Genomic DNA, 12,817 nt, shown 5'->3' on the forward strand with positions numbered 1-12,817 from the left:
CTCAGAACACTTCTTCTTTGTTAATTCATGCAAGGGGGTTGCTATTTCCCCAAAATTTCTCACAAACTTCCTATAAAATCCAGCCACACCCAGAAATGCCCTTACTTGTTTTTTGGTTAAGGGGATCGGCCACGCTTGTATTGCCTCCACCTTGCTCCATAAGGGGGTGATTTTCCCACTCCCCACCTTATGTCCTAAATAGATTACTTCCTTTAGTCCAAACTGGCATTTCTTAGCTTTTATTGTGAGGCCTGCTTTTCTTAAGGCCTCCAATACTGTTGTCAGGTGTTGGACATGCTCAGGCACCGACTTGCTAAAAATGACCACGTCATCGATATAGGCCACTGCAAAATCTGACATGCCTCGCAACACAGTATTGATTAGCCTCTGAAATGAACTTGGTGAGTTCCTTAGTCCCATGGGTAAGGTCACAAACTCATATAACCCATCTGGTGTACTGAAGGCAGTTTTGGTTCTGGATTGCTCGTCTAGTTCCATTTGCCAAAATCCTTTACAGAGATCTAGTGTAGAGATAATGGTTGCTGCCCCCAATAACTCTAACATAGCGTCTACCCTAGGCATAGGATACGCATCTGGGACAGTAATTTTATTGATTAGCCGATAATCAATGCAAAACCTTGTCGTTCCATCTTTTTTCGGAACCAGGACAATACTTGAGGCCCAGGGACTGATGGATTCCCTGATCACTCCTAATTCCAGCATCTCTTCCACCTCCTTTTTGATCTCATTCAAAACTTTCCCATTCACACGGTACGGAACAGATCTGATTGGGGCATGATCTCCAGTATCAATGGAATGTATAACTATACTGGTTCGGCCAGGTTTGTTGCTAAAGAGATTCCTATAGGTTTTCAAAACTCTCAGAATCTCTTCTTTTACTTCCTCCTTCACCTCCTCTGACCATTCCACTTGATCTACCCCTCCTTTGTCTTTGCTTTCCTGTACCAAATCTGGAAGTTCAGGCCCACTTCCCTCAGGGAATAAGGTAACTTGCAACACCTTTGCATCCCTGGTATGGTAAGGCTTTAACATATTTACATGAACCACTTTGCTTTTGTTTAATTGGTCTGTGGTGATTACATATGTCACTGTGTCAAGCCTTTCTCTGATGGTATATGGTCCTTCCCAGTTAGCCTGTAATTTGTCATGTTTCCTGGGTATGAACGCCATAACCATATCTCCCACATCATACACACGTTCTCTGGCTGTTCTGTCATACCAGTAACTTTGCTTCTCCTGTGCATGACTCAAATTCTCTTTCACTACTTCCATCATTGATGTTAATTTATTGCAGAATTCCAATACAAAATCTACTACAGAAGTTTTGTACTCTCCCAGAGTTCCTTCCCATGAATTTTTTAGCAGTTCCAAAGGTCCCCTCACTTTTCTAGTGAACATGAGTTCAAAGGGTGAGAAGCCTGTTGACTCTTGAGGGACTTCTCTGTATGCAAACAAGAAGCATCCCATCATGCCCTTCAAAACTCCATTAAATCTGGTTCTGTATTTGCTAGGTACTATCAATTGCTTCTCTGGTTCACATTCACCCTTTCTCTCAGCAGGCATCCACAGTCTATATAAAGTCCCATTCTCACACACAACTTGATTCCTCAGTTTGTCAGTGAAAGGAATCTGTTGGGTCAGGGCTTGTTCCTTTATCTGCTTCAAACTTATATCTTTATGCAGCTCTTCCCTGAATTGCTCTGCTTCTTCCCCAGAGACCACTTGATACAGTCTGTCTCCTTCACCAGGCCTGCTAGTGGTTGCTATGGTGACCTGAGGCTGGTTAACAGATTCCACCCTGTTTGTTTCAGCCCGCCTTAATATGGCTTCTTTTTCTCTGCCAAGTTGCTGTCTGGTCACTACATAGATCTTTCCTTGGGCGCCCATTACATCCCTTCCCAGTATTACTGGTTCTTGTTGCTGGGCATTAATGCCTACTTTATATCGGCCCTCTCGGCCTCTCCAAGTCATATCCCCCAGGGCCACAGGCAAACTTTTTGGTTGACCTCTCACTCCTTGGATAGTCATAGTTTCCTGAGGTAATATTACCTCAGATTTTATTAAATCTGGCCTCAGTAATGTCTGAGCGGCACCAGTATCAAGCAATGCCCAATAATTTGCCCCTTGTACACTCACTTCGTCTCTCAGACTTGAATCAAGGTCTGTTACTTCTGTCCAGTTTATCTGGCAAAACTGAACCTTTTTCGCTGTTTCTAAAGCCTTGGGCTCTGTTTTCACTGTCCTTGTCTGAGCAGGATTACTAATGGGGTTGGCAACCTCACATTGAAAACGTAGGTGCCCCGGTCTACAACATTTGTAGCATAATTTCTCCTCACTTTTAGGGTACGCAGATCCACTCTGGGGTGTCCTGTGCCCTTCAGATTTTAATGGAGGACTCACTCGCTGTGGTACCACATCCCTTCTGCCAGCACTATATGGTCTGGGTTTAAACTCTCTTGATGTTTTCCCCACCCAGCCAGTTCTATTGGAGGCGAAGTGATCCGCCAACTCTGCGGCCTCCTGCACAGATGTAGGGGAACGGTCTTTGACCAGGAGCCTTATTTCTGGTGGTAACTGATGGTATAATTGATCCAATATCATGAGGTTTTTCACCTCCTCCACAGACTGAGCTTTTGCACTTGTCAACCATTTCCCAAATATGTCCATCAGTTTTGCCCCCAGCTCCACGAAAGACCTCCCTGTCTGTATCTGGCAGTTTCTGAAAAGCTTTCTAAAATGATCAGGCCCCAGTCTGAATCTTTTAAACACTGCTTCCTTGAATTCAGCATAGGTGACGGGCCTGTCTGAGGGGAAATATTGGTATACCTCCAATTCCCCTTTAATCAGGTTTGATAAATACTGCATGTATTTATCTTCAGGTAGCCCCCACAACTGAGCTGCTTTTTCAAAGGTGCTGAGGTAAATTTGAGGATCTTGACCAGGCTCATAGACAGCAAAGTCCTTTGGAGTAATTTTTATTTTTGCTCCATCTCTGTCCTTTCTTGTTTCATCAGAATGAAACTTCTCTCTTTCAGATTTTAACTTTTCTACTTGTAATTCGGCATCCACTGCTCGTTGCTTCTCCCTCTCCTCAAACCCCATTCTCATTCTCTCAGTTTCCATCTTCAACTTCTCAGCTTCCATCCTCAATCTCTCAGCTTCCAACTCTCGCTGTTTATCTTTTTCCTCAGCCTCAAAGACCCGCTGCTTTTCTTTCTCATCAGCCTCCCTCCTCAATCTTTCAGTTTCCAACTCATGCTCCCATCTTAACTTCTCTCTCAAATACTCTATATAAGCGGGATTGGTTGAGTATCCTTCTGGGGTCTCTTCTCTGACAGGTGGTTTTTGCTGGGCAGTTGCAAATCCTATTAGTGCTACCCTCAATTCATCTACCCCTTTACCCTCGTGAGGTAAATTGAATGTTACGCACTTCTCCACCAGCTCCTCTCTTTTCATTTTTATGTATTCAGCCATGGTGTTTGAGTTCACTCACTCTTTGCCACACACTCTTTGCCAGTCACTCTCACAAGAAATCTTGTTTTGTTATTTCTGTTTGTCACACCACTGTTCTGGATTCTCTAGTATTCGTATCTGGATTCTCTGTTGTTCGTATCCCACCGCTACTGACACCACGTGTGATGCGTCCTTCCCTGGCTCTCCCTGTCAGGTTCCTACCTGCTCGTGGTTACTGCCTGTCTCTAGGCACCACCAGGGACTCCACCATTCCGGACCGCACTCTCTTATGGTTTACCTATCCGCTCTAGCACAGATCTCAACAGATCCCCCTGCTAGGCAACCACCAGTAACGTCCCAATACTAGTATTCCCAGAGACTCTGAATACTGGTATTGTTGTTCTCTTCACCGCTGCCACCATTTGTTACAGTTCCCTTTCAGCCTTGGTCATTACCTTACCCTCCCTTCTGGTCTGTGAAACCCCAGCCAAGGATCAGGCCTTTGGTAAACCAAATTAAGTATTTATTACAGATAACAAAGCTAACAAGATTAACAAGATTTCTTCTTAAGGCACATAAGCATATGGTTTTACTCAATACTAATCCGAACTCCACCTCCCTCCTGGCAAACAACTCTCTAAACCCCACCAAGCAATCCACTCTTTCTCTTCTCCCCCCCCCCGATTCCACTCTCACTCTTCCTTTTATACATTCAGCCAATTTAAACACTCAGCCAATCATCTCGCATTCTACTGCCCATTCACTCCCCCTCTTCTTTCACTCCACTTACCATGTATCTTCTAAAACAACAACACTTACCATATATACATTAATATAGGAACATCACAGTGGCCTCACCTCAGCCTGCCCCCAACACGCTGCTGTTCCAACTGTAAACAGGCCAATCACTTCTTATATTCAAGGACTCCAACATATGCCTTTTTTTAAAAGGCAGATAGTATCTTTGGTTTAAACTAAGACATATTTTACAGATGTGTAGGATTTATAATCCTGGAGAGTGCAGAATGTTTTGTTTGCTGTTATAAAAAGGAGGGGAGTGTTGTTTCAGAAAGGGCCTCCTTGGTAGTGGGCTGTCCCCGGGTGCCATCAGTGTGCTGTCTCACCTTGGTTCTCACAATTGCTGTTTCTTAGTCCTTTAGTTCCTACAGAGCATTCAGGTCCGTTGTAGTTGGCCGGGGAGGGCGTGTCCAGCCCAGCGGTGTCATTTACAGGTGTGTTTGCTTCCCTAGAAACTCCTGGAGGAATGTGAGCGCAACCGGGAGAAGGTGGAAGAATGCCAGCAATTTGCCAAGCAATACATTGATGCCATCAAGGTGGGCGGCTGTGCTGTGCTCTGGTGGCCTAGTGGCTGGGTGACGCATTGGGGCTGCAGAGAGATGGTGGTTCTGAATGTGTGTGGGGGGGGGAGGGGACACCTCTGCAGGACTCAGGATCCCTCCTGGGCTGGGGGGTGCTTGCATCTGACACGAGTGCTGATCCTGCTCCTCCCGTTTCTTTTTAAGGACTATGAGCTTCAGCTGGTGACTTACAAGGCGCAGGTGGAGCCAGTGGCTTCTCCAGCCAAGAAGCCTAAAGTTCAGTCTGCCTCTGACAGCATCATCCAGGAGGTGAGGGAGCACCCCTGGGCGGGGTGAGCTGTTCCTTGTGGTGGGGGCAGGACCTTGGAGTCGTCCTGGGCTTCTGGCAGGAGCTGGGCGAGGCAAATCCAGTTAGCACAAGAACATAAGAGAAGCCAGCTGGGTCAGGCCAAAGGGGGCCCATCTGGCCCCACACCCTGTCCTCACCGTGGCCAGCCAGATGCCCCAGTGGGAACCCTGCAAGGAGGACCGGAGTGCAAGAGCAGCATGCTCCCCTCCTGGTTCCCAGCACCTGATACTCACAAGCAGGCTGCTCTGTCCATGCCATACTGCCATGGCGGTTGTGGACGGGTGGAAAGGAGTTTCTGACCATGAGCTGGAGTTATGTATTTGTTTGTTTATATCCCGCCCTCCCTCCCAGCAGGAGCCCAGGGCGGCAAACAAAAGCAGTACATACACTTTAAAACATCATAAAACAGACTTTAAAATACACTAAAACAAAACAGCTTTAAAAACATTTTTTTAAAAAGCTTTGAAGACATCTTCAAAAAAATCTTCATAGAAATGTTTTTCTTGTTCTGGCTCACAATATTAAAACTTGGGGTCACCCAAGGGCACTGCTTGGCAGGAGATTCAGAACACACACAAGGAACATGGTGCAGAGTAAAAACCATGGAATGTGCTTTAAGAGAGAGTTAGAGGGAGTCATGGGGGGGGGTGTTAATGACTGCTAGCCAGACGCCGCCTTTGCAAGAGGGGCCTTCTCAGCATCTCTTTGGTCTCGGCCTGTCCAAACCCACCTTGACCTGGTCCAGCGAGGGCTCTGGGGAGGCTGGGCCCCAGCTCACAGGAGCTTGCCTCTGCCTAGCAGTCTTGAGAGCTGTGCTGTGGGGCCATCCTGTCTCTCCCATCCCCCCCCCCCGGCTGAAAGACAGGAGTCGTGAAGTTGCTGCTTTGGTCTTGCAGTACGTGGACTTGCGGACTCGGTACAGTGAGCTGACCACGCTGACCAGTCAGTACATCAAGTTCATTACTGAGACACTTCGACGGTTGGAGGAAGAGGAGGTAAGATGGTGGCCCATCGGAGGAGGGCCTGGGGGGCAGCATGACTTGGCTGCATCCTTCTCCCCGCTCCTTGGCCCGTAACGGACCAGAGCACCGCCCTCATCTGACTGCCTCTTCTGCATCACTAATGCTGCTGGCCTGTGAAGCGCCCCTAACCCGCAAATGCCCCATATTGTGGGCCTCCAAGCTGGTGGTGGGCACTGCCGCCAGAAGCACGTGCCAGCAAGGCCTTGGCTTTGCCTGGCAGGGAGCGGCACTTCCCAGATACACGTAGTGCAGCTGCCTCTGCTTCGGCCTGGTGCTCCTTCTGGGGCCCCTTGGGTTCTCCTCTTCTCATCTCTCGCGATATGCTCTGCTCTGGTAACCTTTCTAACTCTTGGTTTCTGCCCTTTTGGAAGTCAAGCTGCTTTGCCCATGCTTTGTCTTGGGGAATGTTGGTGTTGGTGGGGATGCAGTGGAGGGTTAAAACCAGGAGGATTCAGGCGTTTCTGCACCAGGTACTCCACTGTGTGCATGCTCTCCCCTCACATAGCCTGTGTCCCTGCACCCCCGCTTCTCCCCTCCCTCCCTCCTGCACCCCCTCCTCGAGGATCCCTATGGGTTGAGAGGGGAGGGCAGAAATCAGGTGCAACTGAGGAGCAGTTCGGTGGGAGGGGGTCCTAGTAGTGCTCACCGCCTGGAGGCAGCCAGGAGAAAGGAGGGGGCGCGTCACCAACCTCAGCACTGCCCTGTCAGAAAGAGCCGGCATTTCTGCCAACTCCTGTGTCCTCCAGCCTGGTGTTGCCAGCCCCTGGGTGCTTTCCAGGGCTGAGCTTCATGGCTTCTGTACGTGTGCTGTGCTCTTTGCATGCTCCTACAGGGTGTGTGTGTGTGTGTGTGTGTGTGTGTGTGTGAGAGAGAGAGAGAGAGGTAGTCCCTTGGATCTTCTTCACAAAGGTGCTCTCTCTAACCGCCTGCCTCCCCCTGCAGTCCTCCTAGGAGGGCAGGCCTGGGACTGCATTTGGCTTTCCGGAGCAGTCATGTGGTTTGGCTCAGCTTTGACTGCAAAAACAGCAGCAGTTGGGAGCCTGCAGGGGGTGGCCCGGGACAGGGCTGGCTGCATTCTCCCTGTCCTCCCTTGCCTCCGCAGCCGTGCGGTCCTTTCCTCCCTTTGCCACTTTCCCTCCCCTCCCTTTGCCACTTTCCCTCCCCTCCCTTTGCCTCTCCCATTGGGCTGGTTCCTTCTCTTGCTTTTCTGGGAAGAAGGGGTCTTTCCTGCTGCCACGGTTTGGGTCTCCATCTGGTGGGAGTTTGCTGCTCACTGCATCGAGCATGGTGGAGGCGTGCCGGCTGCTCTCATCCTGTAGCCATTGTGTCGCCTTCAGTTATACTTGTCGTCGTCTTGCGTCCGTCTATCCATCCATCCATCCGCATCTGTCTCAATCCATCCTCCATTCTTGGTTTGTGGGTCTTCCTGCTTCCTTTCCTCACTTGTTGTACTAAGTGAGAGACACGAGTGCCACGCATCTTCCCAAAGCCTCTTGGGAAGAGCCACCCCCCGCACCCCCCACCCCTCTACCCGCCCCACCTGCTCACTCCAGTCTTTCCCTTGTGATCTTTCTCTCTCTCTCCCCCTCTTTCCTTTCCTTTGCCCCTTCCCCACAGAAAGCTGCAGAGAAACTGAAGGAGGAGGAGCGGAAGCGCTTGGCTGAGGTGGAGGCCCAGCTGGAGAAGCAGAAGCAGTTGGCTGAGGCCCACGCCAAGGCCAAGGCCCAGGCCGAGAAGGAGGCGCAGGAGCTGCAGGAGCGCATGCAGGAGGAGGTCAGCAAGCGGCAGCTGGCGGCTGTGGACGCCGTGCAGCAGAAGCAGAACATCCAGCAGGAGCTGACCCAAATGAAGCTCAGCTCGGACATGCAGATCCAGTCCAAGCTGAAGCTGATCGAGGAGGCCGAAATCAGCCGCAGGAAAGTGGAGGAGGAGATCCACGTGGTCCGCCTGCAGCTGGCCGCCACAGAGAAGCAGAAGGCAAGCGCCGAGGGCGAGCTGCAGGCTCTCCGGGCCCGGGCCGAGGAGGCCGAGCGCCAGAAGAAGCTCGCCCAGGAGGAGGCCGAGCGCCTGCGCAAACAGGTCAAGGACGAGACGCAGAAGAAGAGGGAGGCAGAGGAGGAGCTGAAGCGCAAAGTGCAGGCTGAACAGCAAGCTGCCCGGGAGAAGCAGGCGGCCCTGGAAGACCTGCAGCAGCTGCGCATGCAGGCGGAGGAAGCCGAGCGCAGGATGAAGCAGGCTGAGCTGGAGAAGGAGCGGCAGGTCCAGGTTGCCCAGGAGGTGGCCCAGAAGAGCGCCCAGGCGGACCTGCAGAGCCGGCGCCTCTCTTTTGCCGAGAAGACGGCCCATCTGGAGATGACCCTGCAGCAGGAGCACATCACCGTCACCCACTTGCAGGAGGAGGCCGAGAGGCTGAAAAAGCAGCAGCTGGAGGCCGAGCAGTCCAGGGAGGAGGCAGCGGAGGAGGTGGAGAAGTGGCGCCAGAAGGCCAACGAGGCCCTGCGGCTGCGGCTGCAGGCTGAGGAGGTGGCCCACCAGAAGACCCTGGCGCAGGAGGAAGCTGAGAAGCAGAAGGAGGATGCTGAGCGGGAGGCCAGGAAGCGGGCCAAGGCCGAGGAGGCTGCCCTGCGCCAGAAGGAGCTGGCGGAGGAGGAGCTGGAGAAGCAGCGGAAGCTGGCCGAGGGCACCGCTCAGCAGAGGTTCCTGGCCGAGCAACAGCTGATCCACCTGAAGGCCGAGGTGGAGAATGGGGAGCAGCACCGCCAGCTGCTGGAGGGGGAGCTCTACCGCCTGAAGAACGCTGTGAGCACGGCTACCCAGAAGCAGAAGGAGCTGGAGGAGGAGCTGGCCAAGCTGCGGGCGGAGATGGAGCTGCTCCTGCAGAGCAAGGCCAAGACTGAGGAGGAGTACCGCTCCACCAGTGAGAAGTCCAAGCAGAGGCTGGAGGCCGAAGCCCAGAAGCTGCGGGAGCTGGCCGAAGAGGCGGCTCGGCTGCGGGCCCTCTCGGAGGAGACCAAGCGCCAGCGGCAGCTGGCCGAGGAAGAGGCTGGCCGGCAGCGGGCAGAGGCCGAGAGGATCCTCAAGGAGAAGCTAGCAGCCATCAATGAAGCCTCGCGGCTGAAGGCCGAAGCCGAGATTGTCCTGAAGGAGAAGGAGGCAGAGAACGAGCGGCTGCGGCGGCTGGCGGAGGATGCAGCCTACCAGCGGAGGCTGCTGGAGGAGCAGGCCGCTCAGCACAAGCAGGACATCGAGGAGAAGATTGCCCAGCTGAAGAAGTCCTCTGAGGGCGAGCTGGAGCGGCAAAAGGGCATCGTGGACGAGACCCTGAAGCAGCGGCGTGTCGTTGAAGAAGAGATCCGCATCCTCAAGATCAACTTTGAGAAAGCTTCTGTCGGGAGGACGGAGCTGGAGCTGGAGCTGAGTAAGATCAAGCAGAGCGCTGAGGAGATCCAACAAAGCAAGGAGCAGGCTGAGCAGGAGGCCGAGAGGCTGCGGCAGCTGGCCTTGGAGGAGGAGAACCGCCGCAGGGAGGCCGAAACAAAGGTCAGGAAGATCCTGGTGGCGGAGCAGGAAGCGGCCCGCCAGCGCAAAGCGGCCCTGGAGGAGGTGGAGCGCTTGAAAGCCAAGGTGGAGGAGGCCAAGAGGCAGAAGGAGCTGGCCGAGAACGAGTCAGAGCGGCAGATCCAGCTGGCCCAGGAGGCCGCCCAGAAGAGGATTGCGGCGGAAGAGAAGGCCCACTTGGCCACGGTGCAGCAGAAGGAGCAGGAGCTGCTGCAGACCAGGCAGCAGGAGCAGAGCATCCTGGACAGGTTGAAGGAGGAGGCCCTGAAGGCCAAGAAGGCCGCCGAGGAAGCAGAGCGGGCGCGGGTCAAGGCAGAGCAGGAGGCCTCCTTGTCCCGGCAGCTGGTGGAAGAAGCAGAGCACATGAAGCAGCGGGCCGAGGAGGAGGCCCACGCCAAAGCCAAGGCGCAGGAGGATGCGGAGGAGCTCCGGAAAGAGGCTGAGCTGGAGGCGGCCAAGAGGGCCCAGGCCGAACAGGTGGCCCTCAGGCAGAAGCAGCTGGCCGACACCGAGATGGAGAAGCACAAGAAGTTTGCTGAGCAGACTCTGTGGCAAAAGGCCCAGGTGGAGCAGGAGCTGACCAAGGTCAAGCTGCAGCTGGAGGAGACGGACCACCAGAAGAGCATCTTGGACGAGGAGCAGCAGCGGCTGAAGGACGAGGTGACCGAAGCCATGAAGCAGAAGACTCAGGCCGAGGCGGAGCTGTTCAAAGTGAAGATCCAGATGGAGGAGCTGATCAAGCTGAAGCTGCGCATTGAGGAGGAGAACAAGATGCTCATCCTGAAGGACAAGGACAACACGCAGAAGTTCCTGGCAGAAGAGGCGGAGAAGATGAAGCAGGTGGCGGAGGAGGCCGCTCGGCTGAGCGTGGAGGCACAGGAGGCGGCGCGCATGCGGAAACTGGCAGAGGAAGACCTGGCTCAGCAGCGGGCGCTGGCAGAGAAGATCTTGAAGGAGAAGATGCAAGCCGTGCAGGAAGCCACGCGCCTGAAGGCGGAGGCGGAGCTGCTGCAGAAGCAGAAGGAGCTGGCTCAGGAGCAGGCCAAGAAGCTTCAGGAGGACAAGGACCAGATGCAGATGCAACTCGCAGAGGAGGCCGAGGGCTTCCAAAAAACCCTGGAGGCAGAGCGCAAGCGGCAGCTGGAGATCACTGTGGATGCTGAGCGCCTCAAGGTACAAGTGATCGAGCTGAGCCTGGCTCAGGCGAAGGCCGAAGACGAAGCCAAGCGGTTCAAGAAGCAGGCAGAGGAGATCAGCAGAAAGGTGCACCAGATGGAGCTGGCCACCCAGGAGAAGATGACGCTGGTCCAGACGCTGGAGATCCAGAGGCAGCAGAGCGACCAGGATGCAGAGAAGCTGAGGAGAGCCATCGCTGAGCTGGAGCAGGAGAAGGAGAAGCTGAAGCGGGAGGCAGGACTGCTGCAGCAGAAAGCAGAAGAGGTACCCCCCCTTCTAAGTGTGCTTCTCACTCACCCGGGGTCTTCCAGGGCCCACGTGAGGAATGCACGTCAGCTCCATCCACGCAGGAAGCCACCGGCCCACAACCCAGGAGGGGAAAGTGGGGCAGATGATGTAACAGGGCAAATGCCATTTCCAGGTTCTGATTTACCACGGTGTCCATGTTACACCCCCTTGATGAGCTGGTTGGCTGGGAGAATCTTCCTACTCCCCTGGATTTCTGATCAGGAGCAGAAGGGCGGCAAGTTTTTCCTTGCCACTTGGGAGGGCAATCCTCGCAGCCTGCTTACCAATGGTTGGGATATGTAGGTCGTGGTAAGTTATGACTTGCGAAATGGCTGTCTGTATTCACTCATAGTTGGGGGACTGTAGTTTGAACAAAGAAGTCCCAGTTCTGCTGCTGATGTGTATGGAAAGCGTTGCATGAATCTGCAGGTGACCCTGCTGCCCTTCAGACATGCTTGCCCCTGAAACAAATAGTTGGCGTGGCAAAGACACAGACAGCCACACCTTCCCAGGCAGAGGTGGAGCCTCCCTCTTGAATCTGCTAGCCAAAGCAGCTCCTCCACACCACTGAACCTTGGCAGAAGGGGAATGTATGGACGTAAGAACAGCCCCAGCACTCTGTTCTCTCAGAGAGCTGAACCAGATGGGCCTTTGGCCTGATGGAGATTCCAGCCAATAATAACAGAGGGAGTTGGTGAGGGATAGGAAGAGAGAGGCGACAGGGGAAGAGAACTCCAGAAACAGAGAGAGGGCAGAAGGCAGGTAGCGTTGGAAGCTACAGGATCCGCTGCCTGGCAACTATTGCTGCTTCACACCCAAGTGTCCCTTTTGAAAAAACGAGAGGTGTTCCTGTGAAAGGCAAGTCATTGTGAGCACAGTAGAGAGGCTGCTAGCCCAGGGGAGCAGCTCTGGTGCTTTGCTAAGATCCTGGGATCTACCTTGGGTTATTAATTGGATAAATAGCTTTGTAGAATCAAGATGTATCTGAGGAAGTCACTTCTTGTTCACAGAAGCTTGTAATACAGAGATAGATAACATGTGGCCCTCCAAATGTTGCTGGACTCCTAACTCCCATCATCCGTGACTACTGATAATTTTGGCTGGGGCTGATGGGAGTTCGAGTCCAGCTACCCCTGAAAGGAACCACAGTGCTACCTCTGCTGCAGTAAATGACCGGTTTGTCTTAAGGGCACCTGGTTGTGTCGGCTGCAAGCAACTGCCAAGGCCTCCCTTTTCCAAAGCCTTGGAATGCCCCAGTTTTGCCTTGAGGGCAGGGATCTAAATCCAACTCGGCCTCCTGCCCAGGGCACAACCCTCAGCCCCAGGTTCAGGTGACAAGCCAAGAGCGAGAGCAGACAGCAGCTGGAGCTTCTTCCTTCTGACGAAAGGTGGCAGGGAGGTTGAGTCTACCCAGCAGCAGCAGCAGATGTGGTGGTAGAGTCCTGCAGTGACAGAATGGACTGTACCACCTCAGAATGCAGGTGGGAGATCACATTTTTAATGATCTCTTTGTAAACAGTCACTGCACATAAAATAACAATAAAACTAGCGCTGCAAAGAGAAAAGTTCTTCTGCTAGTTTTCTATTATTTTATATACATAAAGGAGAATTCAAAAAATGTGATTCCCCAC

At 53.1% G+C, this 12,817-nt stretch overlaps 1 protein-coding gene across 27 annotated transcripts in view; it reads left to right on the forward strand.

Moving 5' to 3' along the window:
- The window catches only part of PLEC (plectin), a 142,896-nt gene that overhangs the window by 119,845 nt on the left and 10,234 nt on the right, over positions 1-12,817 (forward strand). For 26 of the 27 annotated variants that reach the window (XM_061607236.1, XM_061607239.1, XM_061607242.1 and 23 more), the window contains 4 exons: positions 4,725-4,808; positions 4,998-5,102; positions 6,039-6,137; positions 7,782-11,162. In XM_061607236.1, the coding sequence (XP_061463220.1) occupies positions 4,725-4,808; positions 4,998-5,102; positions 6,039-6,137; positions 7,782-11,162 (3,669 nt within the window). The remainder of the gene's footprint in view (positions 1-4,724; positions 4,809-4,997; positions 5,103-6,038; positions 6,138-7,781; positions 11,163-12,817) is intronic. The other variant, XM_061607265.1, reaches the window with a different exon arrangement.

The sequence above is a fragment of the Rhineura floridana genome, chromosome 1 (genome assembly GCF_030035675.1).
Source record: "Rhineura floridana isolate rRhiFlo1 chromosome 1, rRhiFlo1.hap2, whole genome shotgun sequence".
Lineage (NCBI taxonomy): Eukaryota > Metazoa > Chordata > Lepidosauria > Squamata > Rhineuridae > Rhineura > Rhineura floridana.